Here is a 26,247-nt window from a genome sequence, read left to right as displayed (position 1 = left end):
GAACAGCTGCTGCGATGTGACTTTTGGTCGTGTGAGTGTTTGCTGCCAGGATCTGCTTGAGAAAGAGTCGGGGCCGCGTGGCGCAAATGGGAGATCGTGTGCTATTTTGTGTGTCTTTAAACCCTGGGTCACAGACAATGTGGAGATATCATCTTCCACACCAAGTTTCTTGCTGCAAATAAAAGCCTATGAATGTGAACCTTAAAAACTTAGGTTAGAGGGCAAATAAAAAGTTGTATATTTGAAATTAAGTTTTGATTTTAATGCAATTACGCGTCAGTACAAATCATCAGCCTTTCCACTCTCTTTAGCTTTATTCAGTTTTCTAATAGACGTCGCAGCAGCACTAACTGGGACCCAGTACCAGTACTGGTTGAAATGGAGCACTGGGAGAGAAATTACGTTTCAGAGAACGTGGATAGGGATCTTCCTTGAAACTGTGAGAATAAATGGATAAGTTTTGCTGCAGTTGGTTCGTATGTTTAATTATCTTGTGAGCCGCACTAACTGGGACCCAGTACCAGTACTGGTTAAAAGGGAGCGCTGGGAAACAACATTTGATGGGATGTGGAGAGGGATCTTCCTCGTAACTCAAATATTCTTTACAAGTAGAACCACGTCTGTGACCGGGCGCTTCCTTCTGAAGCGAAGTATGATTTGCAGGGCACAGGGGGAGAGCGTTCATGTCCCTCGGGCAGTCTCGGGGTTGATATTTTAATACAAATCTCTCTCCTCATTTCCTAAGCGGTAAATACATAACTATTCATCGCCTGGCGAGGCCGGCACACGGGAGGCCCCCGGGGAAGAAGGATTTGGGGCTCCGGTGAGGCCGTTCGTCCCCCTCCTCTTCCCCCGGAAGGTGTCACGGGCCGGGGGGCAGAGCGGCTCCTCGGGAGGGCGCGGGGCCGCCGCCCGCCCCGTCCAGCAGCAGCAGCCGCCGCCGCCGCGTCCCCGGAGCGCTGTAGGTGCTCCCGGCGGGGCCGAGCGGCCCCTTGGGGTTTTTCCGTCGCGGGGAGCCGCGGGTCGGGCCGGGGCGGGTCGGTTCTCCAGGGAGGTTCCGTCCCGCCGCGACGCGGAAAGGGTTAAGGCGGCGGCGGCGGCGCCGCGGCTGAGCGCGGAGGGATACGGGGGCCGGCGAGCGCGGTGCTGAGGCTCCGCGAGCGGAGGGAGAAAAAAAAAAAAAAAAGAAATATGTCCGCCTGAGGGGGAGCACCCACGAGCTTCCACGCGGCGGGGCGGGCAGCAGGTATGGGCGGGCGGCGGGGACCGGCGGGGGCACGGGCAGAGCCGCGGGGACCTCCGGGATTTGCGGGGGAAGGCGGCGGGATCGAGGCGGGGGTGGGGGGAAGGCGCGGGGAGAAGGCGAAGGTGTCGTGCGTGTGTGTGTGTCCCCCCCCACCTCCGCCTCGTCCGCGCGCGCGCGGGGCGGGTCCCGCGCCTCCCCCCGCAGCTTTGTTGCCGCCGCGCGCGCGCTCGGCCGCGCCGAACTTGGGGCGAGAGTTGCGGGGGGAGGCGGGCGGCGCGGGGCCCGGGCCTGGCCTCGCCTCGCCTCGCCTCTCGCCGCTGCCCGCGCCGCTTCCCCCGCTCTGCCCTAGGAGGAGCTCGGCCGAGCCGCCACCATGAACCCCCAGCAGCAGCGGATGGCCGCGATCGGCACCGACAAGGAGCTGAGCGACTTGCTGGACTTCAGCGCGGTAGGACGCTCCCCGGGGGCTGCGGGCAGGGGCGGCGGCCGAGCCGGGCGCCTGAACTTTGATGTCACGTCTAGACTCCCAGATTTAAAGCCGTAATACCCGCTGGGTCAATTGGTTTAACTGGTTAAAATCGGGCTGACCCACTGATGGTATAATCTTATAATTAACGTTCGTTAAGCTGCTGTGGGGTGCTGCTGCTCGGGCTCTTCTTTCCTTCTTTCCTTCTTTCCTTCTTTCCTTCTTTCCTTCTTTCCTTCTTTCCTTCTTTCCTTCTTTCCTTCTTTCCTTCTTTCCTTCTTTCCTTCTCCCAGAAATAACAGAGGTTATTCCTTGGTAGTTTATACCCAATTCTGGTTTAGAAAAATACCAGGTATTGTCTCTGCAATACTTTTATTGTATTTCAAAAAGGGGCTCGATTTATAAACGTAATACAAAACTAGCACTTCTCCAAACTTGTCTTTGTCCAGCGACTTCAAACTTACAGACCAGTAAGAAATATATTTTGAGTAGCAGAACTTAAGATATTTAGCTGGTTTTATATTGCCACAGTAGAAGTAGATGTCATTCTAATTTTATTTTCTTAAGTTGTTTGTTTTCCTGTAGAAAAGAGATTTTAGTGGTATTGACAAATTGCCAGGAGTATCTTGGCTTATTGGCTTTATGGGTCTAAACAAGTCCTGCTTTCTGTTTATTTTCTAGCAGAAAAAATTAATCAAATAATTGTTTCTTATTAACTTTTCATAAACTTTACATTAATAATTTAGAACAGAGTTTCAGAGCCAATTTAAACACTTTTTTTTTTCTTGTTTTGCAGATGTTTTCCCCACCTGTTAATAGTGGGAAAACCAGACCAACTACGCTAGGAAGCAGCCAGTTCAGTGGATCAGGTAGGATTCATCCAAGATACATGGAGTTCATGTAACAAGGTCTTGATGTTTTAGCTTAGTCTTCATGTGCTCGAAGTATAGTTGTCTTTCATTTGTACATATTCTCCTAAGGCGTTAAGATTAAGTCGAGATGTGTTATTTTGATCCAACTTTATGATGGATTTTGTTGACTTTAACCACGGTTTTTCCTCTGTATGCCGTAGATTACTTGTCTCAGTGTAGGAAAGCGTTAAGTACCTCTCATCACACTGACATGCAAGTTGTCTGTTTATCTGTTATGTTAAAAATTAATGGCTTTTTCTTTGGTAAAATCCAACTCACCTGTTCACTTGAAGTATTTCCTGGCCCCTGGGTGAAAGGGGAAAACACTTCAGTAAAATGCCAGATAATGAAATACTCTTGACTCAATGGTATATTTTAAAATGCAGTTCTTAAGGCAAGTGTAAGGCTCATATTAATTTTCTCATATTGTGTAGTTCTCAAAATCTGGCCAAATAGAATTCTCTCATGTTGAGCTTTTAGCGGTGCATCTAGAAAACAATCGTATTTACATGTTGATTATATTTTGTGTCTTCAGTGTCTTTTCATCGAGGTCCACCTAATGGCTGTTTCCAGGGACTTAAGCGAAGTCTGTGAGAGGAAAAGAGTGCATTTTTTTAACACATACTTTGCATCCTTCTTGTCAAGGGTGGACTTACTGCTACTTAAAAAGAGAAATTAAATAACTTTTTGATTATGTGTTTTGTTCTTTTTTATTCTTATTTTCTCTGAATACAGTGAAGTGATATTTTTGTTTTTATGAGTACAACAAAGTGATGTTTGTGTTTTTAGTTATGGTTAAGGAAAATAAAGGTTTAGAATGCCTGTAAGAGGAGTGAAGTAGTTGCTTGAAGTTGGGCAGTATCATTGCTTGTTTGCTTCCTTCTTTGAGAGTCCAAGTGACACCTTAGAATTTTTGTGTTTAAAAACATCTTAAAACTTCTGAATTGTGTAATTTTACGAACTCTCCAGAGACTATCTCTGGCATTTAATTTAATGAAAATGTGTAACAAATATAGTTGTAACATACCTGAAGAATTTTTTTACGCTTTCTCTCCAGAAGTACCTAAGTGGTTTTGTCTTGCTCTTTGAAAGTCTGTCAAGTTTAAATTACTGGCAGTAGTAAGATGGCAGATCTGTCTACTGCGGTTAATGCTTTGTTCTGAAATACAAATATTCAAGATGGTTGTTTCCGAAAAGCTTGTTTTAAAAGACGTTCAGGGGGCTAAAACTTACGGTGGGAAGCGCAGCCTGAGCATCTTGACCCCCTTTATTTCCCTCTGCTTTTCCTGAACGACTAGAATAAACTTCTCTGGAATAATAAAGCTTTTCTTTTTGGTTTAGTTCTTAGATCAGTCTTGGTTAATGCAGATTGCCATATTTGTAGATCACATTTCTCCTTCTTTCCTTGAATGGCTTTAGAAAAAGGGAAAATGCCAGAATCCTTAGCTTTTTGGGGAGAAAATGTTATGGACTCCTTGAATTTCTTTGCCAATATGGAGTATCATAACATAGAGGCCAACCATGAGCAATACACTGCAGCTGTCAAACGAGCTGCAACCTCCGCTGAATTCCCCTTGGAAAAGGTGATGGCATGTAGCTATGGGTTTCAATTCCAAATGTTTCTAGTTGTAGAAATTTACCGTTTAGTGGATTATATGCCCCAGTTCTTGTAATGTTATGGCCTAAGCCTTGACCGAGGGGGTTATGCTGCAGGAGTGAGGGGTGACCAACTTCTGCATTAGCTGTGCTCTGATTCAGAGCCAAGAGGTGTAGAAAAACAATGTTAAGATCATTGACGAAGTGCAGATATTTAATTCCTAGCACTATTGATTTAATCATGATCTTGCTTTAATGTAAAGTGTTCTGTAACTTCTAGGACAAGCAGTGTGTGAAATCTTGGATTTTTTTTTTTTTTTTATGCTACTGGAGGCCACATTTAAAGAGAAACATGAAAGCTGGAGGCATTTATTCCTTTGAGCTATCTAGTACCAAAAAGCACAGTATGTACAGGTTGCTAAAAAGTACTTTTTAAAGTTTTGTCTTTTGATATGGGATGATGCCACCTCTTACAGAGACTTTCTGTGATTTTGATGGCAATTATAGAAATGAAGCTAGCTTCAGTGTCTTTCCCATTCAACTCAGGTGTTTTTTTTCTGATGTCTTTATTAGCATATTGAAGGAAAGTGTTTTCCTTTTCTTAGCTGGAATGAAAAAGAGTTTTTTGTTTGTTATTATGGAACCCCACTTTCTCATTTAAACTTAAACATCTGAAAACACTTTTTCTGTTTCCCAGCCCCCTTAAGTTATTCGAGATGTAGCCTAACGGGTAGGTGAAAATCAATTGCTTGCCTGTGTGGCTCTTAAGGATATATTTCTTGGAAGCCTCCTTTAGAAGGAAGGAATGCTTGTGATACAATTACCTTGCCAGACCACCAGTTTAAAAGGACACATCCAGTTGCTGTTAAAGGATGGCTAAGTTCTGTTTGTTTTTCAGGTGTGGATTTGTGAAGTGTTGGAAATACTCAGGTGTATGTTACTAATTCTGATGTAACAAGCTCGATCTGGTATAATTCTGCAGTATTTCTGTAGATACTGCTGTGAAAATATGTTTAACTGGGTTGCATAAATAAAACAGCTAATATCACCGGTATCTGGAATATGTAAGAAAATACTGTCATGGATTAATGTATGAATGTTGTGTTTTGATTAAAAGATAGCTGACGTCTGGTGTTGGCGGGCTTGCTTTCTACAGGTCAGTCAGCTATGAATGAAAGCTGCAGATGAAATAGGTGAACTAATCTGATATAGTATCTTATGACAGTAAGTCATGTAAGCTGCTGATAAAGTCAAGTAACTTGGTCAGACGACTGGTGAAAATAAACATATGGGAAAGGTAACCTGATATGTAAGTCAGTGGGTTAAGCCCCACAAAATTTCTTGTTACACCTGTTGTAATTACCTCTTATTTAATGCAAACCTTCCCATTCTTTTATTCTCTGAAAACAACTTGTGAAGATAAAACCGTTTCTGTCTTAGAAATGTTAGGAGAAGTTAAAGATCAGAGATACGGTCTATTGGGCTTTTAAATCATGCTGTTTCGCAGTCTTTATTTGAAATGAAAATTTACTGTGTTGCTACTATGGTTAATAGCAGTGCTTATAATTCACAGTAAAATTTTGCTTTGTTTTGCTCTTGTCAAAACCACAAAGCGCATGCCAGTACAAACCTGGGTGGTTGCCCGTTTTGCCCAACGACCTTTATTTATTATAGTAACTCCATTGAAATCCAGCCACAACATTCAGGTGCTTGTTGTAGACAACTATGATGCAATTCTCCTATGGTTCCCTATAGGTTTGATGTGTTTCCTATGGAACTAATTTTTCTTGTGATGGAAACCTTTTAATTTCAGGTGTGGTAACCTAAAATCAACATTTTTTTTTTTTTTTAAATAACTTCTTAGATATTAAAGAAGAACATTTCTGAGACAGCATTTTTCTGCATGGGTATTATGTTGGGTTTTTCTGTGTGGCCTCCTAGCTTCAGTTTTTGTAGCCTCCAATGGTGTTATTTTTTGCATGTGCAGATGAGAGAAGTGTCAGTCAAAAAGATGAAGTGAGATAATGTGATAGGAGTTGAAACAAAGAGGTAGAGTTCGTTAGCTAGGTTGGCCAAATACGATGTTTCTTTTGCCTCTAAGATTCTCCTGAAGCTCATGAAAAATGAGTACACACTAGCATGGGGACAGCATTGGGCACACATTTTGTGTGTACCCAGACATTTCCAATACTACATCTGCATGCAAAAACACTTCTGAATGTATCTGGTTAGATATCCGTGTCAGTTTCATCCCTTTTATGCAAATTTAGGAGGCTGCCCTTTCTACTTCTGTCTACTAATGTACTGAGTTTGTAAGGAATGGATTGGGATAGGCCACTAATTAGTAGCCTGATGCAAAGACCATTTCAGTTGATAGCCTGCCATTAACTTGAGTGTCCCTAAATTGTGTGTTTTGGGACTGGACACAATGGTAATTCTTTAGCAGGTGTATTAAGTTTCCCAACAGCGTTTCCTGCTCCTAATCCCTGAATTAAGGATTTGCTGAGAGGTCTTGTGCAGTCGTGCAGTCTTGTCCTGCAGTGTATTAGGTCATGACAGACTTTTAAATACGTAGTTGGGAGGTGTATTCCTAGGCCAGATCCATATTTCTGGATTATCATCCAGTACATGATTTGATCATCTGTGGGGTCGTTTGCTGTACAAAAGAAAAGGTTATTGTGTGTTAAATGCCAGAAATCAAGGGTAGCCTGTTAAATAAACATTAGGTCATGGAGCTGTGTGGCCTTTTTATTATCTTTTTTGATATCTAGTTTAGCCTCTAGCTTTGATAAAAGTGAACTAGCAGACATGGTAACCTGCTGTTTCTTCTTGGGTCTGAGATATGCTAAATTCTGTCGTCTTCTGAAGAGCCTAGGAAGAGCTGTAGAAAACTCATGCTTGAAAACAGAAAGGTATCTGTAGTTTGATTCCCCTGTAGCTGTTAGTGAGGAGACCTATGGATTACCCTTTGAATGGGCCAAAGGCAAGCAAGATGATGATTTTAGTCTGGATCTCTCATGCGTTGCTTTTAGAAGCCTAGAAAGGTGATGCAGTGCTGGTAAAAATGTGACTGCAGCTTGCTTGTCAGCAGCCTCCGTTTTGCTATTGCTGTCTCTTCTCCTTCCTTTGCCTTTGGGAAGATAAATTATCAGACACTTTTCGAGACTATTGGTGGTATACAGCATATAAAAGGGCTAAGTAACTGCTTCCATATTGCTGTTTAAGAAAGGAGAAAAAAAATGTTAGAACTGATAACCCAGGTTTAAACCAGGCAGACTCTCAGAAGGTGTTGGTGGTCACTTGGATGTTGATGTTTTTTTTGTGATTCTTAAGTAGGGGAAGAAAGGAAAAGTTACTGTAACAGCTTGGTGGTGTTCTTGGTGAGCAGATAAGTAGATATTCATCCATAGTTTATTGTCATTGCTTATGGTTTTGAAATGGCTGTTAACACTTAAGGTGATGGTACGAACCTCAATTGGTCAGAAATTCCTTGCTGTCTTCCAAATAGCTGTTTTTTTTTTTTTTTCAGTAGCATTTGTCTTGTTTTCTGTTTAGAGACGCTCTTGATGCTGTCAATAAGGAAGCTGTAACTTCTGCTGCATTGGTATGGAGGAAGCATTCTTTCAAGCAGTAATATTTCCAGTAATTAGTTTTCTCTGGGTGAGAGCAGCAATGTGATCAGTGTGCATCTAACCTCCAATCCCTGTATGAACGTTATTGTCTCGCAATGTGGGGAAGATCTTTGCAATGATATTTCTGGATGGCTTCAGAAGGTCTGGAGTCACAGTAGTGCCTTGCCCTTTCCTGATGGGGATGGAGTGCCTCTCAAGGTCACTCTCCACCCCAGCCACTGGCTTTTTGATCTGCCCATGTTTTACTCATCTACTGTAGGTGATGAAGAGTATCCAGATGCTTTTGGCAAGGAGTCTCAATGGCATGCGTGAAGGAATAGGATTTGAAACTGACAATTGGTTTATTTTTTTATTTGCCTGAGAGCAGTGTTGATATAAATGTAAATGCCAGGACCAAAGGTCTAGGTGGAGGAAGAATCCTCAGAAGAGACTGGAGAAATTGCATGTTACCTGAGGAATTCCTTTTCTTGAAAGAGAAGTATAAATGAGATTGTTACGTATTTGTGTGTTCTTCACTGGCAGTTGAATTTGTGTTCAGTCCCTTAATTGCTGTAGAATTTTTATAATGTTTGTAGCTTTTGCTAAGGTTTGATTTTTTTTTTTTGTTTGCAGTTTTTTTTTTTGATCTTTGAGGGAATTTTAACTCAAAACCTCATCATTCATATATAGCTGCCAAAGTTACCCTTCCCCAACTTCTTTCCACCTATCACACAAAGAGGATTTAACCCCTTAATCACTCTGCAATCAAGTTGGTATGAGGGCTGACAGTCTCTGAAAATTCTGCTTTATCTATAGTTGAGTCTAGAGATACTATTATTTCTGTTTATCTACTATATGATAAACTTGTTTAACGGTAACTTCTTCAAGTTGCTAGAAATATAGTGTAATCTTTCATGGTAGTAGATGGTGTGTTTGTATTTATGAGCAGAAGGATGTTTAAAGCAGTGATCTAATACCATATCACGCAATAAGATTGGAGTTTGTGGAGACTGTTTTTAAAACTGAATGATGTGCGTAAACCTGAGTAGTTTACTAGACCTCTGGGGCTGACTCCACTTGATGACAGAGATGCAGTTCTTTTTTTTTTTTTTTTTTGGTACTGTAATGTTGAAGGATTATGTTTTTAGAGGACAACATTGAGCATTTTTAAAAGTTTTATAAAATTTCTTAAGTTATCTATAGAGCCAGATATGATATATGTGATATAATAAGGAAGTTTTCCATCTTAAATTTGCTTCAAAATAAATATTAGTTTATTGCATTTGAAAGTTCAGTTCCAATGAATGACTTCACTGTATAAAGTATGTTCTTTAAAAAGCTTTTTTTGGAGGCGTTGTCTAATTAAACGTGTTACTGCTTCTTCAGAAGTAGATAGCAAAACTTGATTAGTTTTGTATGCTCTCCTCTGAGGAAGTCACTATATTTAAGTAGTAAATAAGCAAATAAGAAAAAGCATTGTTTTCCTCTGTGTGTGAGTTATTTGATGGAGATCATTATTGACTACTCACAACTATTTTTAAATTGTGTGTACAACTTAATCACTTTTTTTGTTATTAAGCATTGTAAGAAAAAGGGGAAAGTATTATTTAAATGCATAATTATCATTCTAAGGACAGGAAACATGTATTAATCTCTATTTTTTTTTTTCTAAGTTGCAGTGGCCACTCCTTCAATTTATTGTTGTTCTATTAATATGAAAAATCTCTTAAGTCCACAGTTCTACTGTATACCTCAACCCAGTGATTTGGAAGTACTTGTGGACTTCTAAAATACCACAATCTATTATTTACTAGTGTCTGTAGGGGCAAGGGTTTGTTTTTTTCTATTATGAGTCTAAGATGAGATAATGATTTTTTTTTTTTTAATGTCTCGAATGAATGCCTTGTTGTTTTAATTTGTGAAACAAAGCTGTGTTTGTAAACACAATGTTCAAAAACATAAAGGACATACTTTTTGGTGAAGATGTTAACTGAATACCAAGAATGATCAGAAAGAGTAGCTTTTGTTATATTTAATAATACCTCACTGTCTTCAGAGGATAATCAGGCTAAAATGTACCCAGTCAATCTTTAGGACTTTGTTAGATTCTTCTTGTGTGCTAGGGATGCAGGTTTTTTTTGTTTGTTTTTAAAAAGCTGAAATTGCTTTAAATGAAATAAAGTTCATGTTCTCACTGCTGTAATGCAGGTGAATCTTGCTTGATCACATCGAAATTGTTGCTCGATTGTTTTATAGACGCGTGTGGAATGGGGAGTGGAAAAGACTCAATATAAAGGGTTTACTTTACAACCCTGTTAGTAGCTCTCTAGGAATGCAGGTGAAACTTTAGCATGAAACTAAGAAAGATTTGTCTCGGGCAGGGAAATTGTATGCCTCCATATTAGTTCTCGGGAAAACTTTAAGAACATGTCACGCTGTAGAATATTATTTAAGAAAAGGCAAAGAATGTACATCTCTGATATTAGTATTTCTCTTTGTTGTTAAATGGAACATGGGTAGAGATTTTTTACATAGAGTTGATAGTTTTGAATTAATTTTTTCCCTGAAGTAAATGTTGTTTATTGCGGGGGACCTGATCACTTGTTCCTGAAGTTGTACAGGAATTGTCTATATTGTTTTTGTAAGCATGAGATGTTTAAGTAATGCTTTTCAAGTCTGCTTTTTTTGGTGTTCAGACTTGTTTTTTCTGTACCAGTTGTAGCTGCAGAAATGATGATGTCTCCGTGTCTTTATCAAGTTGTTAGGTATGTGGAGTTCCAGTAGTAAGTTGAATTGCTTGCATTCACCATTTTACTTCTCTTTGCATGAATGGAACTGCGGAAAACACTTTGTGCCTTGTCTCTGCAAGAGCTCTTTGCTGATGAAGATGAAGCAGTAGTAGCACAGAGAAGCTTAAGTTAGTCTGGGTTGGAGTTTTATCTAGAAGTGTATTCTGAGCCATGATTTGCAAAAATAATGTTTTAGACGGTGTATTTTTTTCACGCTATTAAATACAAAGATGGATAGGCAGAACTAATAGTTAGAAAAATGTCCCTAGTAAAACAAAAACTGAAGGTCATCATTTCTAGTTGTTTATATTTTGAAGTTAAAATAGCAGTGAATATCAGGTTGTGAATGTGCATGTTCTGCATGTTAAATGAAATTGAGTTTAAACTGAAGTTTACCCTTGATTCAGTATAAACAAGAGCTTCGTCTATAGCATTACTTGCTGTCTGTATTTATTGTCTTTGGAGTATAGCTAAAATATGTTGTTAATTTCAGTATGTATATTATTGTCTTTGGAGAGTGAATTGATTTATAGTCCTCCCACCTTCTTACAGGTTTGAGTTTTACAGACAAAATCTTGAGTGTATTGAATGGATACAAGTCTTAACTACAATAAAAAATGAAGGCACACTGATGGTTTTGTATGTAGTATCTGCATTTTTAACATCTATCTAGAAGTCTGAAATGAACTGGATTTGCTTGAATGGATCCATAAAACATGCTAAGTGTCATTCAAACCTACTAGCATATAATGTGTGAGAAAAACCTCAAGAGTTTAATTTAAAATAACATTGCTTTGCAGACTTCGTTTCTCTAGTTATGTCAGAAAACACCTTTAAAGCATAAAGCGTGTAGATAAATCTGTGCTAAAATCAAGAGTTCTGCATTTTTTCGTGTTGCAGGGATGTCTTGTAGCCAAATATCTTGAATTTTCTGCTGTGTTGCATTAGTGTTGGTAGGATGCTGTGAAGATAAATATGCTTCAGAAAATCCGTAAGTGTTTTTGGTCTTCTGTAGGAGAATGGAGTTCACTGTTTAGATTATTATTTTTTATTTATTTGAATGCAAGATACTATCATCTTCGCGTTACCCCAAGAGCTATTGTGGCTACTCTTTGAAATGATTAAAACGGACAGCTTTGCTTGTAGGACAAACATTTTTTATGTTACCATGTTTCGATGATTTTCAGTGCGACACCTATCCCGTTCCAGTTTCTTTATGCAGCAACTTCATGAGTCATAATCCTTGCAAAAGAACACAGCTTAAAATAATCACTGATTGTTTCTTTGTAATTCTATTCATTGCCCACTGCAAATAAACAAGAGCAGAAATGACAATATCATTTAATCCTTTAATGTTTGCTTTTGACGTGCAAAACATTCTCTTGTAATAGAGAAGTAATCCATAAGGAGGGTAGCTGCTCTTTCATCTTCCTGAATGCTAAATGAAGCCAAGGCTTTTATGGAGAGATGGTGATTTAATGAAGATGACCGAGTTTTGGAGTAATGAAAAGCTGTTGTATATTTCTAAAAATGATACGTGGTGCTTGCTGCTGCAGCGTTCAAATGGCTGTATTTGTAGTATGGCCTTGCAAGATTAGTGCTTGGGATGCTTAGATGCCAGGCGACTAAATGGTGCAGTAAATCAAACGTTTTTCCTTTCGTTTGATTTTATAAAAGAAACTTGCATCTCTGCCACTTCATGTGTACAAATGCATGTAATGTCTGACGTGTTCTCTCTGCTTTCTGTAATGCTTTTATTTTGGTAACCTTGAAAGTACCTCTGATATTGTATTCCTTTGCCAGAGGACAGTAATAAGCACACAAAACAAACAGGGCATGAACTTTGTCAATATTAGTTATGACAGGAACATTTGAATTAGATATTTTTCTTGCAAGTACTTGTAGGATCCTGAATTTAAAAAGCTCCTCAGCCCAAAACAAAGACTACCCCCCAAAAAAACCCCAAAGAAAAACCCCAATAAAAACTGAAACACCCCCCCCATCTTTTTTCCCTTTTGTTGTTCCTTTTGTACGGAGTACTTTTTTAACAATCTCTAGTATTACTAATTGCAAATCAATCTAGGTAATGCCTGATAATTCAAAGGGAAGCACAGAGATGCTTTAAAGAAGGGGAGACCATATCCTTTCCAGAACATACTCTCCTAACAGTCTTTCAGGCCTTCATCAGGCAGTGAAAGGACCTTTTATTTTTCCCTCTATATAAGTCAATTCCTTTAAAGTGGGAAGTAGTCCACGTCTGTAGAAGTTAATATCCTTTTTTTTCCACTGAGATTTTAAATTAGATTGTGATTCTTAACAAAAATTTTCTACCTGTATGTTCAGTACACGAGTGCTGTGCCATACAGCCAGAAGTGATTTTGAAGGATGCTGCATTATTGTTTTATGGTTGTCAGGAAGGTAAGAAAGCAACCACGTTGTTACAGATCTCATTGTATTACAGGAAAGATGTATCTGACCACCTGGGCTGAGTGGACCTTGGTCAGCAACAACAAGCTGGCTTTTGTCTGCTTTTTAACGGCTGTGTTATTAAAGTACAGAAATGGTTATGTAACTTGAATTTCCTTCTTATCCTTCTTTTAATGGCTTGAATTACTGGCTAGTCCTGATGTCACAGTATACAAACTTTTAGAAGTGTAAGAGTGATATTTGTGGCAAGGGTACTTAAAACTGTACTGGTTAGGTGAATACCTTGCAAGGTGTTATACGTTTCTGAGTAGGTGGTGAAGTGTTATAAAAGATTGCTTTTTTTCTTGAGTGATGCAGTAGAACCAGAGTTCTACTACATTCATACGTGTCCCTTATACTCATTGAACCTAGTTTATTTGTTGATACTTGCGTACCTAATAATGGCTCCAATTATCTGCTTATTTACACTGCAGTAGCACTTCCTTTTTCCTTTTTCCCCATCCTCTTAAGGGAAATTGGAATCAGGTAAATGCCTGCAAATGGGAGATTCTGTGTAATAGTGTTTATATTTTATACTAATGGTTGTGTTCTGTTTGGCCTTTGAATAGTCTTAATGTGTTTTATAGTTAATGGCATTTTTTCTCCCAAATGGAACTTTTTATCTGTTGGTGACCTGAGTGCCCTGTGAACCATCATCAAAAAAACCCCTGTACCTTCTATTTCTGTGAGTGGAAACTGGTAGGTATGCGGCAATGTGACTTGTGCTGCAGTGAGGAATCAGCCAGGGTTTGGCCATCTCTCATGTATGTGTCATAGGTTGTCTCTGAATTGGATACTGGGGAACATGCTGTTGCCATAGCAATGCAAGTCCTTTTGAAGGCAGGATTCTTGGCAGAGCTGTTGCATTTCCGAAACTGCTTGGTGCACTGATCTGAGAGTACCTTGTCAGTATTGGCACATAGCTGTGGTGAAAGTGCGGGAAGTACAGATTTCCTGAAAATACAGTGTTTTCTTTCGTTTTTCTGATTTTTTTGGTTGAAGCTCTGGTTAGTAAAGCTACAGCTTTTTGAAGTCTTGCCCTGTGAACAATTCTTTAAATTAACAGACTGAGCTTGAATGTATATATAGATTGAGCTGTTGTAACAGCTAACTGGTGTTTGTCACGAAAGTATTCCGTGTGACTTTCATAGTTTCCTTCAGTACTTGTCCCTTTTAGTACTTTGAAAATACGTTTTTAGAGACTTTCCTCCATGATCTTGGTTACCACAGAATAGCTGTGAAAATACACTGTTTTATTTTTATGTATTTTGACTTGATGTTTCCCTTAGCTCCTGTATTATTTATATTACAGAACCTTAAAGGTGACTCTAATGCAGGAGAAATGCTTGTGGACCTGTATAGTTCTGTATTTATTTGGAAAACATGCCTTATTTGGAAAGTATGTTTGGAACATACTAAAATATATCTTATAATTGAGAAATATACCTACATCCCTTTTTCAGCAAACACTGTTAGATCTTGGTGTGTAAGTATTTCCTTCTCAGAATGTCGTTTTCTTATGAAATTAAGAAAAGACTATGTATTTCTTTGATGCTATAAATTCTGTGAATGTCCCATCAGGTATGTAATTGTTTTGATAAGTGAGCTTTTCTTTATCAAGATGAAGCGTAGGAGTTCAGAGACAACTTTGATAGTGCCAATACTCTAGGCAGCAGTAGCATTCATTTCTTCAGGTGCATTTGGGATGGCATTAATTAATTTGTATATTATTTAAAAAGGTCAAATAATTTTTAAATGGAGCAATATAACAAAAAAAACCCAACAAACTTTTCCGAATCTCCAGGAGATAATGAATGTGCTTAACACTGTACAGTGTATTCTTTTATGTGGACTCAGATTTCCATGTTTAAGAGTTTGTTATTACTGAAAGAACCTCTAAAAGTGAAGAATTTTGAGCTCCACCTTTTGCAGCTTTTTATGTAAGATAGTCTTTAGCTTAATGATTTTCACTGAAATAGCAGATATAAATGAGAATGAAACAGACATTTCATTCTTCTTTGCCCTTACAAGTGAAGGTAATGAGGAATGAAAGAATTAATGCTTTATTTGTACTATAAAGTACCTTTCTGCCTTAAGTAGCATGTGTATGAGTGCCATACTAGTGATCTTCACCTTGGGTTTTGTTCTTTCATCCCTGCCTGTCTTGTCCCTTTCTCAGAGCAGCAGAGGCATAGCTTCAGGTTGGTTTGGCCTTACAAAGTGTTACTGAGCTGCTGCTCTAAGCAGTTCAGACAGGGCTTCTTGCTCATAGCTTCTGCATGTGTTGGGCTAACCTGGATAGACAAGGTGGAGAGTAAGTGACCTTGGCATGGTGACCAGATCCTGCTTCAAGGAGAGGTCAGCATTGATTGCACCAAGAGCGTGGACCACGGGAATTAGACTCTGCAAGGTGTCTGCTTGTTGTTGTTTTCCCTTTTTAAGCAAATTTAATGCTGCATCAGCGGACATGTGTACTGAAGCTCTGTAGCTATCCTTGGGAACAAACACAACGTTAATAACCCAGGTTTCCTGTAACTGTTTTGCCAGTTGGTCTCAAGTCATGTTTGGGGGGAAAAAGATCTTTGACTGCTCCAACAAAAGTTCTATTTATGTCCCCTCTTTAGTCTTTGAATCAATTACTATTGATTGAGTAGGCACTGGGTTTCGCATTGAGGCAATATGTTCATTGAAATACATTGAGATAAGCTCATTGTGTTCTGAATATGTAAGTATGTATTAATACAGGCCTATTTTTTTTTTCTTAGGCTTAGCCAAGATAACATTTAAAATGAGTTTAGTATGAGAAGTTAGGTATTTATCTTTTGAAATTCTAATTCTGAAAGAATTTTATACTTGGGTGACTGATTTTAAAATGAAATGAGCAGCTCATGTAATTCATGTAAAAAGATTCTGTCCTGAGATATTCAATACTTCTCAATAACCTCTGGCTTTGTTTCCATCTATGCTAGTGTTTTATCAGGTCCATTAAATGATATGAATATGGAATAGTCAATTCTGAACAAAATACAAAATTTTTAAATTATGTATTTTTCTTGTCTTAATGACATTTTTTCCATGAGAACTTGTATCTAGAAATTCACTAGAATAGCAAATTTCCAAGACACATTATTACTCACTTGATTCTTAGTGCTGTTATTTTTGTAATTTAAATAAGCTAAAGCAGGCATTAATATCTACATCAAAAACTTTTGCCAAGATTGTATTATTGCATAATGAATAATCTTGAGTTTTAAAGGACATAGCGAAGAGGGAGAATTTCTGCCGCATAGTTCCCGTGTCTCTTTGAGAAACTGCTTTTTTTTTTTTTCTTTTTCTATTTTCTGGCTTCCTCAGCTGTAAAATAAGGGCTAGTGTTCATGCTGTGTAAGAAATAGTAAGTGTTCTTCAACTTCCTCAGTTCGGGGAAGTGGTGGGTTTGGAATGCATTGATAGGAATAACTTCGTATGACCTAAGCAGAGTTAAATTAGCTTGCTTGTATTTTCAGTGTTAATATCCAGTCTCTATGTATAATTTCTATGTCTCTGCTTGTCTAATTAAATCCTTTACTTATTTAGATGAAGTTTTTGGGTTTTTCTTTTTCAATTCAGTTCTTACTGTATCCACTGTACAGCTTTCTAAATGTAAGTTCTGTTATTTAAAAATGTAGAAATGCAAATTTCAGTCTAGGCTCGTAGCAACGCTCTAGAAGCTGTTTCAGCGCACCTTCACAGATTACATATGCTTCTCCTTTCTGTAAATTTTATTTGAATCTAATCCATATAAGAAAACACAGATAAATATATTTGCCTAAATTTCTTCAAGGAAGAAAATTACTAGTCTAAAAAGGTTTTCTGATACATAAACATAAAACAGCCCTGTCCATAGCTATCCTTTGTATTTAGTGGATTAAATTCACTTTGACAGCTGGGTATATGTACCAGTGTCTAGCCTATGGCCATGATCTAATAATCATGGATATGGTAACAAGTCGTCTAAAAAGATTCAGTAATCAAGTGTCTTTTTTGACAAAACCAACTCTGACTGAAACAAGAAATAAGGTTGTGTTAAATGTGACCGCGTTTGCTACTGTGCCTGCATTCTGAATACTTAATAAATACCCTTTGGGATGTGGTAGACAGAACCTATGCTTTAACAGAGATGAAAAACCTAATTGTGCCACAACAGCATGTGTTTTAAACTTATGAAACAAATTTGATCTAACCTAATGATCATGAAGAACTTGGTTTCAAAACATTAATTTCTCCTTCCCCTGAAGTGCTTTTTAACTTGTTTGTTTATTCTGTCATAAAAACAGTTGTATACCATTAAGTAGGGCCTTTTGTGAAATACTCAATTCTTATATCAGAATTCTGGTATGTGAGGGGTAGCTTAAAAAGTACTGATGAGTAAATACGTGCCAAAGGGGAAGACTTCAAGTACTACAGATATTTTGAAAACAAACACTTTATTTCAGGCTCTCAATTACATTTGACTTGTAAAACCTACATTGTACATAAATATCCTTTAAGAAAAAAATTGTCTTGGCCCTCAAACAATGCTTTGTAACACAATATCTAACTGGTGTGTTTTACAAACCTAGCATGCTGTGACTGTTGTTTGGTATCTGAATCTAGCTTTTGGGGAGAAAAAGCTGCTCTCCGCACTTGAGTAAAATCAACCAGATTAGGATAAAAACATAGTGTTCCAAAATTTTAGCTTTGTTCTCTATTCCTGTAGGTAGAATTTCTGATACAGCTAGTGGGAACAATGCTTTAGAAAGCTCTGAAAGGTGAGAAAGTGTGTACCAGTTTATGCAATTAAACATTGCTTTAGGAAGGTGAGTTATTTGTTCACCCCAATTTATAGGTTACGTTTCGGCAGCTTCTCAGTGTAATACTTGTTGTGAGGTGCTTTTTTTTTCCTTTTTTTTTTCAATCTGTCTACTTTCTCATCTTGTTGCAATTAAGTTGTTTGACGTACTTACTTTTAAATTTTAAACTTCACAAGTATGTACTGAAGCTGGTATCTAGGGGGACACAGAAAGCTGGAGAAACTAGGAGGCTTTGATCTTCCAGGGGAGTCCAGGAGACTGATCTGGTTGTGAAACTGCTAGTGTGAGAAGGTTATTTGCTTTTCCATGTGCCTGGAATGCCAGTAACTTTAGGATTTTTTACCATTTTTTGTTGTTAATGTGCAAGACATATACTTGATACTTTACTTTTTTTATTGGAGATAGGTGTCTGTGACTTGTTGATGAATATTTGTCTGAGTTAAGTGGTGATGACACAGAGTATGAAAACAACTTGTGTATTTTGGCAGGATTGTGTTATCCAAAACTTTGTTCAAAGCTCAAGAGCATCAAGATTTGTAGAGTAGCGTTCAGTTTTGTATCTGGGAAATAAAGAACTGTACTGCTCTGCCCTTGGTGTTCTTCATGCAGAAGGCCACGTCCATTCCCAAGTGCTTACTGTGGTGCACCCCTAGGTACCTCATATTGTTCTGCTAGTTGAGGATGCCTTTGTTCTGGCCTTGCTGTGGAGTACTTCTCTACTTCTGATTTAATTCTATTTAGTATTAACTTAGTTCTCAATTCCAAGGAAAATAAAGGCGAGCTGTTAAAAAATGGTAGTGTTTTGTAACAGTTTATTAGTGGTGCTACTTATAATGGTAGGTACTACTCTCATAATTAAAACTTCCTTGATATTAATTGCCATTGGGATAGCAAGAAAAACAATGAAGCTAACTTCTTTTGTACGGGGTGGGTTTGAATTTGGATGTTTGGCTGATGTTTAATAATTCTTTAACTTTATTTGGCCATTTGTGTCTTCCTAGATGTGCTTTTGTCCTTTCCAGTATATTGTTAAACGCAGCTAGGTGAATGTCGTTGCTCCAGGCATTTGTACAGTATGAACCAAATGGATGCCAAGTCCTGAGTGCTGTATTCGGTGTTTCGTTTTTCACTTTCCGTTAATCTCTCTAACATGCCTTGATGGACAAAATGCCCAGGGACAAATCAGCAAGTTTCTCTTTTCATTGCAGTTTCTGGTGTGGCGGTTTTGTTTTTGATACACCAGTGGTATTTTGCATGTGTACAGGAAAAGGAGACGCAATACATGCAGTGGTGTGGACATGAATGTTAGGATTAGTGATGCAGTTCTGAAATATGTTTTGATTCACCTTTCCTTTATATGTACCCTGCCAGACTGTCTCAAATGGTGATCCTCACAGTCAGCTTTGGGCAGTTTCAAATCTTTTTCCCTTTAAAAATTACTTGTCTTAATGTTTCTTCTCACATGTTTATTTCTGGAAATGTACAATTGAAAATGTAATTGGGAGGCACAGTACTGTCTGCAGTCACCTCGCAACCACTGACAGATTCAGTATTTTGAGACTTTGTGTTCTTATGGGGCTAGGAATAGGCTTTTAAATATGTTCCTAGCTTGCTTTTTCCTCTGAAATCTCATGACTAGTTGACTTTAAATGCAGACAATTAAAAAGAAGATAATTGTTTCCAGCCCTTTTCGAAATGATCTTTGAAATACTCACACAATACATAGATCTAATTGGCATGCATCCAGAATTAGGCAATTGAGAAAGATGATTCTTTTTCTTCTTGGGAGTTTTGTCGAACTTATTCAGATTAAATTTAACGAGATAGGGAATGACTTAATTTCTCAGAAATCTAATAATTTTTCTTTAAAAATCCTTGGCACATTTGTGTTGAAATGCATGTCTCAGTTGCTGAGACTTTGATTATTGGTATCATCACATTTTTCAGGGAAAGGAGTCTCTCCTTTTCCTTTACCCAGAACACTTTTTTAGTCTTTATATTATGATTATTACCTTGAAGCATGTGGAATTTCAGTGAGCATCTGGTAATATGGTGAAATTTGTTATTTTTTTGTCAAATTTGTCACTTTCCACTTACTTAATTTTAAAGGCTTTTATCTTTTATAAGTCCTCCAGGTAATCTAATGTTAATATTTGTTTTTCTACAGAAATTTATTCTCATTTATCACAAGTTCTTAGAATAAGTTATCCTTCTTATCTGTTTAAGAAGCTTGCTTTCTTCTTACTGGCCACTTGTGCTTTGGTAGTCTTCTGATACTATTCTTAAGCACTTTGTGAATTCTGTATTCTCAATTATTTTTCCCTGACCTTAAACGAATTTATAAATTGTCTGGTTCATATTTTCTTTCCTACTTTTCCCAAACTTCAGACTAGTTGATATTTGTCTCAGTTCAGTAGAAGGTGTAACTTCAGACCGGTGAATATGTAGGTGATATAATTTATGTGATTCAGTCAAGCACTTATTGGTATGTGTAGTTTAGTTGGGGGATTTTATTTGAATCACATATAGGCTGCAAAAGAAGTATTACTGTTGTGAAGTTCCTGCTAGACTAGGAATTTCATACCTGATACGAAGTATTCACATTACTTTGATAGGACAGGGTAGTGCTATTGAAATTCCATTTAGGTGCTGGATTAACAAGCCCGTGCCATGTTTGTATTGAAGCCGCTTGGGTGCTGGCAGTATTTACTCTTCCCTTTACAAACCTGTATCTGAATTCACATGGTCTCAGCCCTTTTGGGACGGTTGCTATGTGTCCTAATTATCTCTGTGCTGTAACCTTCTCCTTTGCGGGAAGGTGACCGTGTGGATTTCTGTCAGGGGTGTCGTGGACCAGAATTTACTGGTATAATGGCTCCAATTGTGCAAATAAATCTTCTGTCGCAGTCCTGCAGTGAACAAGCCCTTTCGTAAGTGGCCTGTCTGGTTTTCTTCCTGCCTGCGACTGATAGGAGTCAAGCTGGCTGAAAGCCATTTGCTTGCGCAGTTAGCACCGTACACGTGGTGGAGTGTGGTTGTGTTCTGCTGTCTACAGGGAACAAATTCATTCTGCTTTTACTGCCAGCCTGGCTTTGACAGTAGAAAGAAGCTGTTGGATTTGGAGGGAAGGAGCTCAACCAGGATGTGAAGGGGCTTTGGTGTCTGGAAATTTTAAGTTCAGAAACTTTGTAACCTGTGTCCCCCTAACTCCATTCTAGTTAGCCTGGGGTAATGCGGGTTATTTGGAAGCTGCTGCTTCAGACCTTTTGTGTTTGTTCAGTAATTATTCACTTTTTCATTTGTAGGGAATTAGAAGCCCAAGAGACGTGTGCTTTCATAACCTGTGAATTGTCCTCTGTTGGTTTTTGGATGTGCATGTGGCCTGACACTGAAAGTGCCTTGCGGATGCCTCTATGCGCTGTAGTGTGTGAGGCATGCTTCTTAATATGCTTCTAATGTACTTCAGGTTGGTAATCTGTTTTAGTGTGTCTGTTCAAGCGTTCCTGTGCTGGATATAACACATTTTGGCCTGTTTCTTTTCGGCCTTTCTATTTTGACTTTCTTTTTGGGGATTTTGATGACTTACGTTAGCACTTCGTTCTAGTGCTGTAGCATTAGAGTTAGGGAAAGTAGTCCTGGGAAGGCTTTTGTGCTCATGTGTTTCAAATAACATTTAATAACATTGCACATCCATAAGAAATATTTTCTGTGAGATGTGGCTGAAGCTGGGAATGGTAAACTTTAAAAGTAAACGTCATGGTAATGCAGGGTGCACAGACACGAGGGAAGCACCTTGTTAAGTGTTGGTATTGCAAAGCAGAAGCTTGCTGTATGTGCCTACATGTCTGTAAATGTGACTTCTCTTTTCTGTTGCCAGTGCTGGCTCTGGAGGTACTTATATGATAGGTTGTAAGAGGCTGCATGTTATTAAACAACAACAATCACCAACCCCTTTTTCTGCAACTTCTGGTTCAGCTGTGTATTTCTGAATGTCTCTAATTAATCTGACAAGTTGATTAAGAAGTTTGCCCTCTGGTTTTATATTGTGGCCTGTGACAAGTTATTTGTGATTATGGAAAAAAAAAAATCCTCTTTCAGGAAGGAGCTGTGATTAAAACTCTGCTTTTCTTGCCAGAATTACTGGACGTGGACACCTGGCTGGGGTTTTCTGATATGTGTATCTTCTGAATTCAAGTTAAAAGAATTTTATTTATTTTATTTTCCAGAGTTGATCTTTCATTTTACCTGAACAAATAAAAACATCAAATGATGTTGATGTCTGTTTTATGCTTTTTAAGTATTTTTTTCTAATGTTTTTTCCCCTGAGCCTGGGTATGATTCATGCTGAGGTATTAAGGAACACAGTATTTAATGTATGCTGAAATTCAGTGGTACGATTATTTTAATGTTAATTTAGTTATTGAATCCAACTAAGATGCATAACTAAGTAGGATGTTAGTAGAATAGTCTGTATGGTATTTCTCATTACTGCTGACAAATCTGTTTTGGAAAATTGGTGTCATTACTTGTCTAGATTATCTTCTGTAGGATTGTTTCCAGAGAGATGCAGATAATATAAGAATAGCTGTTTTATGTGCATGGTGGGTGTGGGCTTAAACATGCTCAAAATGGCAAATCTCGGGAAACAAAACCGAATTTGCCTGATCCTGATTCACTCTAGTACTTGCTCCTGGGTACTGGTAGAGGCCACGTGTGATTGGAGTGCCGGAGTGCTGGGTTTTGATTTCCCTCCTCTCTTTAGTGCCATTGCTTAATAATGGATACAGTTCTAGGTATTCATTGAGTCCTCCGGTGTGCTTTTCCCATGCAAGATCATAATATCCTTTTTTCATTGCATTTGAGAAAAATGAACCGTTTGTACAGAGTTAAATAGGCATTTATTTGTCCTGATTTTACAGAATCACAAAATGACCTGAGTTGGAAGGGATCCACAAGGATTGTCAAGTCCAACTCCTATCCCTGCATAGGACAATCCCAAAATTCACACCGTGTGTCTGAGGGCATTGTCCTCATGCTTCTTGACTGTTAGGCTTGGTGCCTTTACTGCTTCCCTGGGCAGCTGTTCCAGTGCTGCTCCACCCTCTGAGTGAAGAACCTTTTCCTAGCATGCAGCCTAAACCTTCCCTGGCACAGCTTCATGCCGTTCCCTAGGGTCCTGTCATTGGTCACTGTAGAGAAGAGATCAACACCTGCTCCTGCTCCTCCTCCTTCCCTTGTGAGGAAGCTGCAGAGCGTGATGAAGTCTCCCCTGTCAACTTTTCTCCAGGCTGAACAGACCAAGTGACTGCAGCCATTCCTCATACAGCTTCCCCTCTAGACCCTTCACCAACTTTGTGGCCTCCTTTGGATGCTCTTCAGTAGCTTGATAACCTTTTTATACTGCAGCGCCCTAAACCCTCCACAATACTTGAGGTGGGGCCACACCAGTGCAGAGTAGAGCAGGAATATCCCCTCCCTGGACAGGCTGGCAATGGCGTGCTGGATGCACCCCAGGACACGGTTGCTCTCTTGGCTGCCAGGCCATGCTGCTGCCTCATGTTCAACTTGCCATCGACCAGCACCCCCAAGATTCCTTTCCATGGGGCTGCTCTCCAGCCTCTTGCTTCCCAGTCTGTGTGAACAGCTAGGGTTGCTGTGTCCCAGATGCAAAACCCGGCATTTGCCCTTGTTAAACTTCATGTAGTTGGCAACTGCCCAGCTCTCCAGCTTGTCCAGATCCCCTCTGCAGGGCCTCTTTGTCCTCAAGAGTGTCAACAGCTCCCCCAAATTCATGTCGTCAAGTGGCTTGGTTTGTAAACCTTCGAGTCCTGCATCCACATCATTTATGAAGATGTTAAAGAGCACCAGCCCTGAGATGGATCCCTGTGGAACTCTGCTGGTGACTGTTTGCCAGCCCAGTGTAACCCCGGTTACTGTGACCCTTTGAGCCTGGCCCAGCAGCTGGTTTTTCACCCACTGCATTGTGTTTATCCTGCTGAATGCTGGACATCTTCTTTAAGAGGATACTGTGAGAGACAGGATCAAAGGCCTTGCTGAAATCCAGAAAGATTACGTCACCTGTTTTTCTTTGGTCAGCTAAGTGGGTAACCTTGTCGTAGAAGGAAATTTAGTTTGTCAGGCAGGACCTTCCCTTTATAAAGTTCCGCTGGCTGGGAGCAATGGCTGTGTTGTCTTTCAGGTGTCTTTCAATAGGTCCCTCACTGGTCACATGAGCACAGCTGTTCTATAATCAGTTTAAAATTTTCAACTACATGAAAAATACATGTTTCTGTTGGTGTTTTGGGTACTAAGCTTTGTCACAATATCTTTATTATGAGCTTAGGTTGCTCTTTCCGGATTGTATGTAGTCATCAGGCTTTACGTTTCATTTATAGAAAATGCTTATGAACACCTTGTAATGTTCTATAATCTTATTAAGCCAAGTTGTTGGTCTTTTGTGTTAAGTTTATTTTATGTATGCTTTGATGCCAAAAGGTAGAGTTGATTGTAAATATAGTCTTGATTATTCTTGATTTAAAAAAAAGAACCCAAGCTTTATACATACTTTGAACGTATGCTGGTATTACATTTAGCTGTGTACAAAAATAGCACCCTGCTATGTATTTACAGTTTTTCAGCATCAGTCAGATCTCTAAGATTTATTCAGTTTTGAAATAACTATGTTGGGAAATGTTTCATTTCCATCAAAAAATGGTTTGTAGGGCAATATCAATGTCTGTTCTTCAAAGCTACAAAGTAGTTTGATTTTCTGTGTTGGAATGCTTTTCACTTACATCTCTGAGACTTTTCTGTAGATCCTTCCTTAACAGTTCTTGACATTGCTGCCTCCAGGCGCTGAGCCAGCATGTGCAGGCTCAGGCAAGCAGACCCCAGTCCGAATCCCAGACTGCTCGCTCCGGGTAGTGTTTTGCACAGATCCTTAGGGGAATGGTGACCTTGTCTTTCTCAAAAAAATGGCACCTGCTGGCTGACCAGGAGGAGCTTTGAGGGACTTCAGAAGAGGGTGCTTCTATCTTGATAGGCTACGATGCGAAACCTGGGGTTGTGAGGACCAAGGAAGTACTTGGCTCAAGGGGTGTGTAGATAGGAAACAAATATAAATTAAGATCTTTGGGAGAGAAGCACCACATTGATCCATGTCTGATGCTTTTTATTCAGGTCATGGCACTCACAGTATGATTTTTCCTTGGTGTTCCCTATTTCTAATTTCTTTAGTTTGTGCTGCAGAACATTTGGACCGCTTGTGTGCAGCAGCAGAACCTCAAATAGGTGATGTTAATTAAAACAAAAGAATGTTAACTTGATCGTTTTGAAGCAAATTACTTTCTTATAAAGCAGCCTAATGTGGAGGGATCTTGGCAGTTCTCTAGGTTGTTAATTTTTAGTTTGGTAGAATGAAAACAGGCCAAGGAAGAACTCTGATTTCTGTTTGCAGGGTCAGTATATAAAATGTTGTTCACAGCTTTTTATCTAATTCTGTAGTTTCGTGGTCTTTGTATTTAATGAAAAGTAACATATTTGGTAGGCAGCAATAGGATTTCATGCTGTTATTTCCAGAGGATTACTAATACGATATAAAATCAACGTTTGTCTTATTTTGCACCCCCCCCCCCCCCCGCAGATTTGCATAGACTTAACCACAGCTACTGTGCAGTTTTGAGCCGAGAGCTAGAATAACTAGGATCGTGTTTAGGCAGAATACCTGTCTCTTCATCCCTTCACGAAAACAAAAAACAGCCAGCAAACAAACAAGAAAAAAAAGTAATCTTCAGATCCCAGAGAGCAGGTTGTATAGAATAGAAAGGAGGAAATTTCTATTATATGCAGGTCCAAATCAGCATTTTTAACACTCGATTGCTAAATGGCTTATTTTTTAAGTTCTAGTCTGCATTTAGTAGGGTAAATTGCTTATAATTCTGGCAGCACTGATCCTGATAGGAAAGGGTGATAATTAGTTTCTAATATGGACGGAATTGCTGTTATTAGCTGTGCTCCACATGTTTGCTTCCCCTGTGGCATTCCTTGGGGTGCAGCAGATGGATGAACAAGGGGCAGAGGTAATGTGTGCCATGATCGGCTGCTGCATTCCCCTGGGGATACTTCTAGAATGCTGATCTCTTCTATTTTCTCTTTTTTCTCTCTTCTTTTTCAGCAACTCTGCTGTGGTCTATCAGAACTAATGCATGATATTGCTCCTTTATAATCCATTAATCCAACCAGTTCATATCAATATCTTAACGTCTTAAAAAACGGATGGGCTGTTGCGTGTGTACTAGTATCTTAAATCTTGTCAAGTCAGTATCATGCTT

At 39.1% G+C, this 26,247-nt stretch overlaps 1 protein-coding gene across 12 annotated transcripts in view; it reads left to right on the top strand.

Annotated features, from left to right (window-relative positions):
* The first annotated feature begins 1,584 nt into the window (after positions 1-1,584).
* The window catches only part of TCF12 (transcription factor 12), a 174,269-nt gene continuing 149,606 nt past the window's right edge, over positions 1,585-26,247 (top strand). For 10 of the 12 annotated variants that reach the window (XM_069866896.1, XM_069866895.1, XM_069866892.1 and 7 more), the window contains exons 1-2: positions 1,586-1,694; positions 2,509-2,581. In XM_069866896.1, coding sequence (XP_069722997.1) covers positions 1,620-1,694; positions 2,509-2,581 — 148 coding nt within the window. In that variant the 5' untranslated portion in view covers positions 1,586-1,619. Of the gene's footprint in view, positions 1,695-2,508; positions 2,582-26,247 lie in introns of all 12 variants that reach the window. The other 2 variants (XM_069866885.1, XM_069866894.1) reach the window with 2 other exon arrangements.

This window comes from Phaenicophaeus curvirostris, chromosome 12 (assembly GCF_032191515.1).
Source record: "Phaenicophaeus curvirostris isolate KB17595 chromosome 12, BPBGC_Pcur_1.0, whole genome shotgun sequence".
NCBI lineage: Eukaryota > Metazoa > Chordata > Aves > Cuculiformes > Cuculidae > Phaenicophaeus > Phaenicophaeus curvirostris.
Note: the sequence above shows the minus strand (reverse complement) of the source record. Positions and strands in the feature narration are given on the sequence as shown.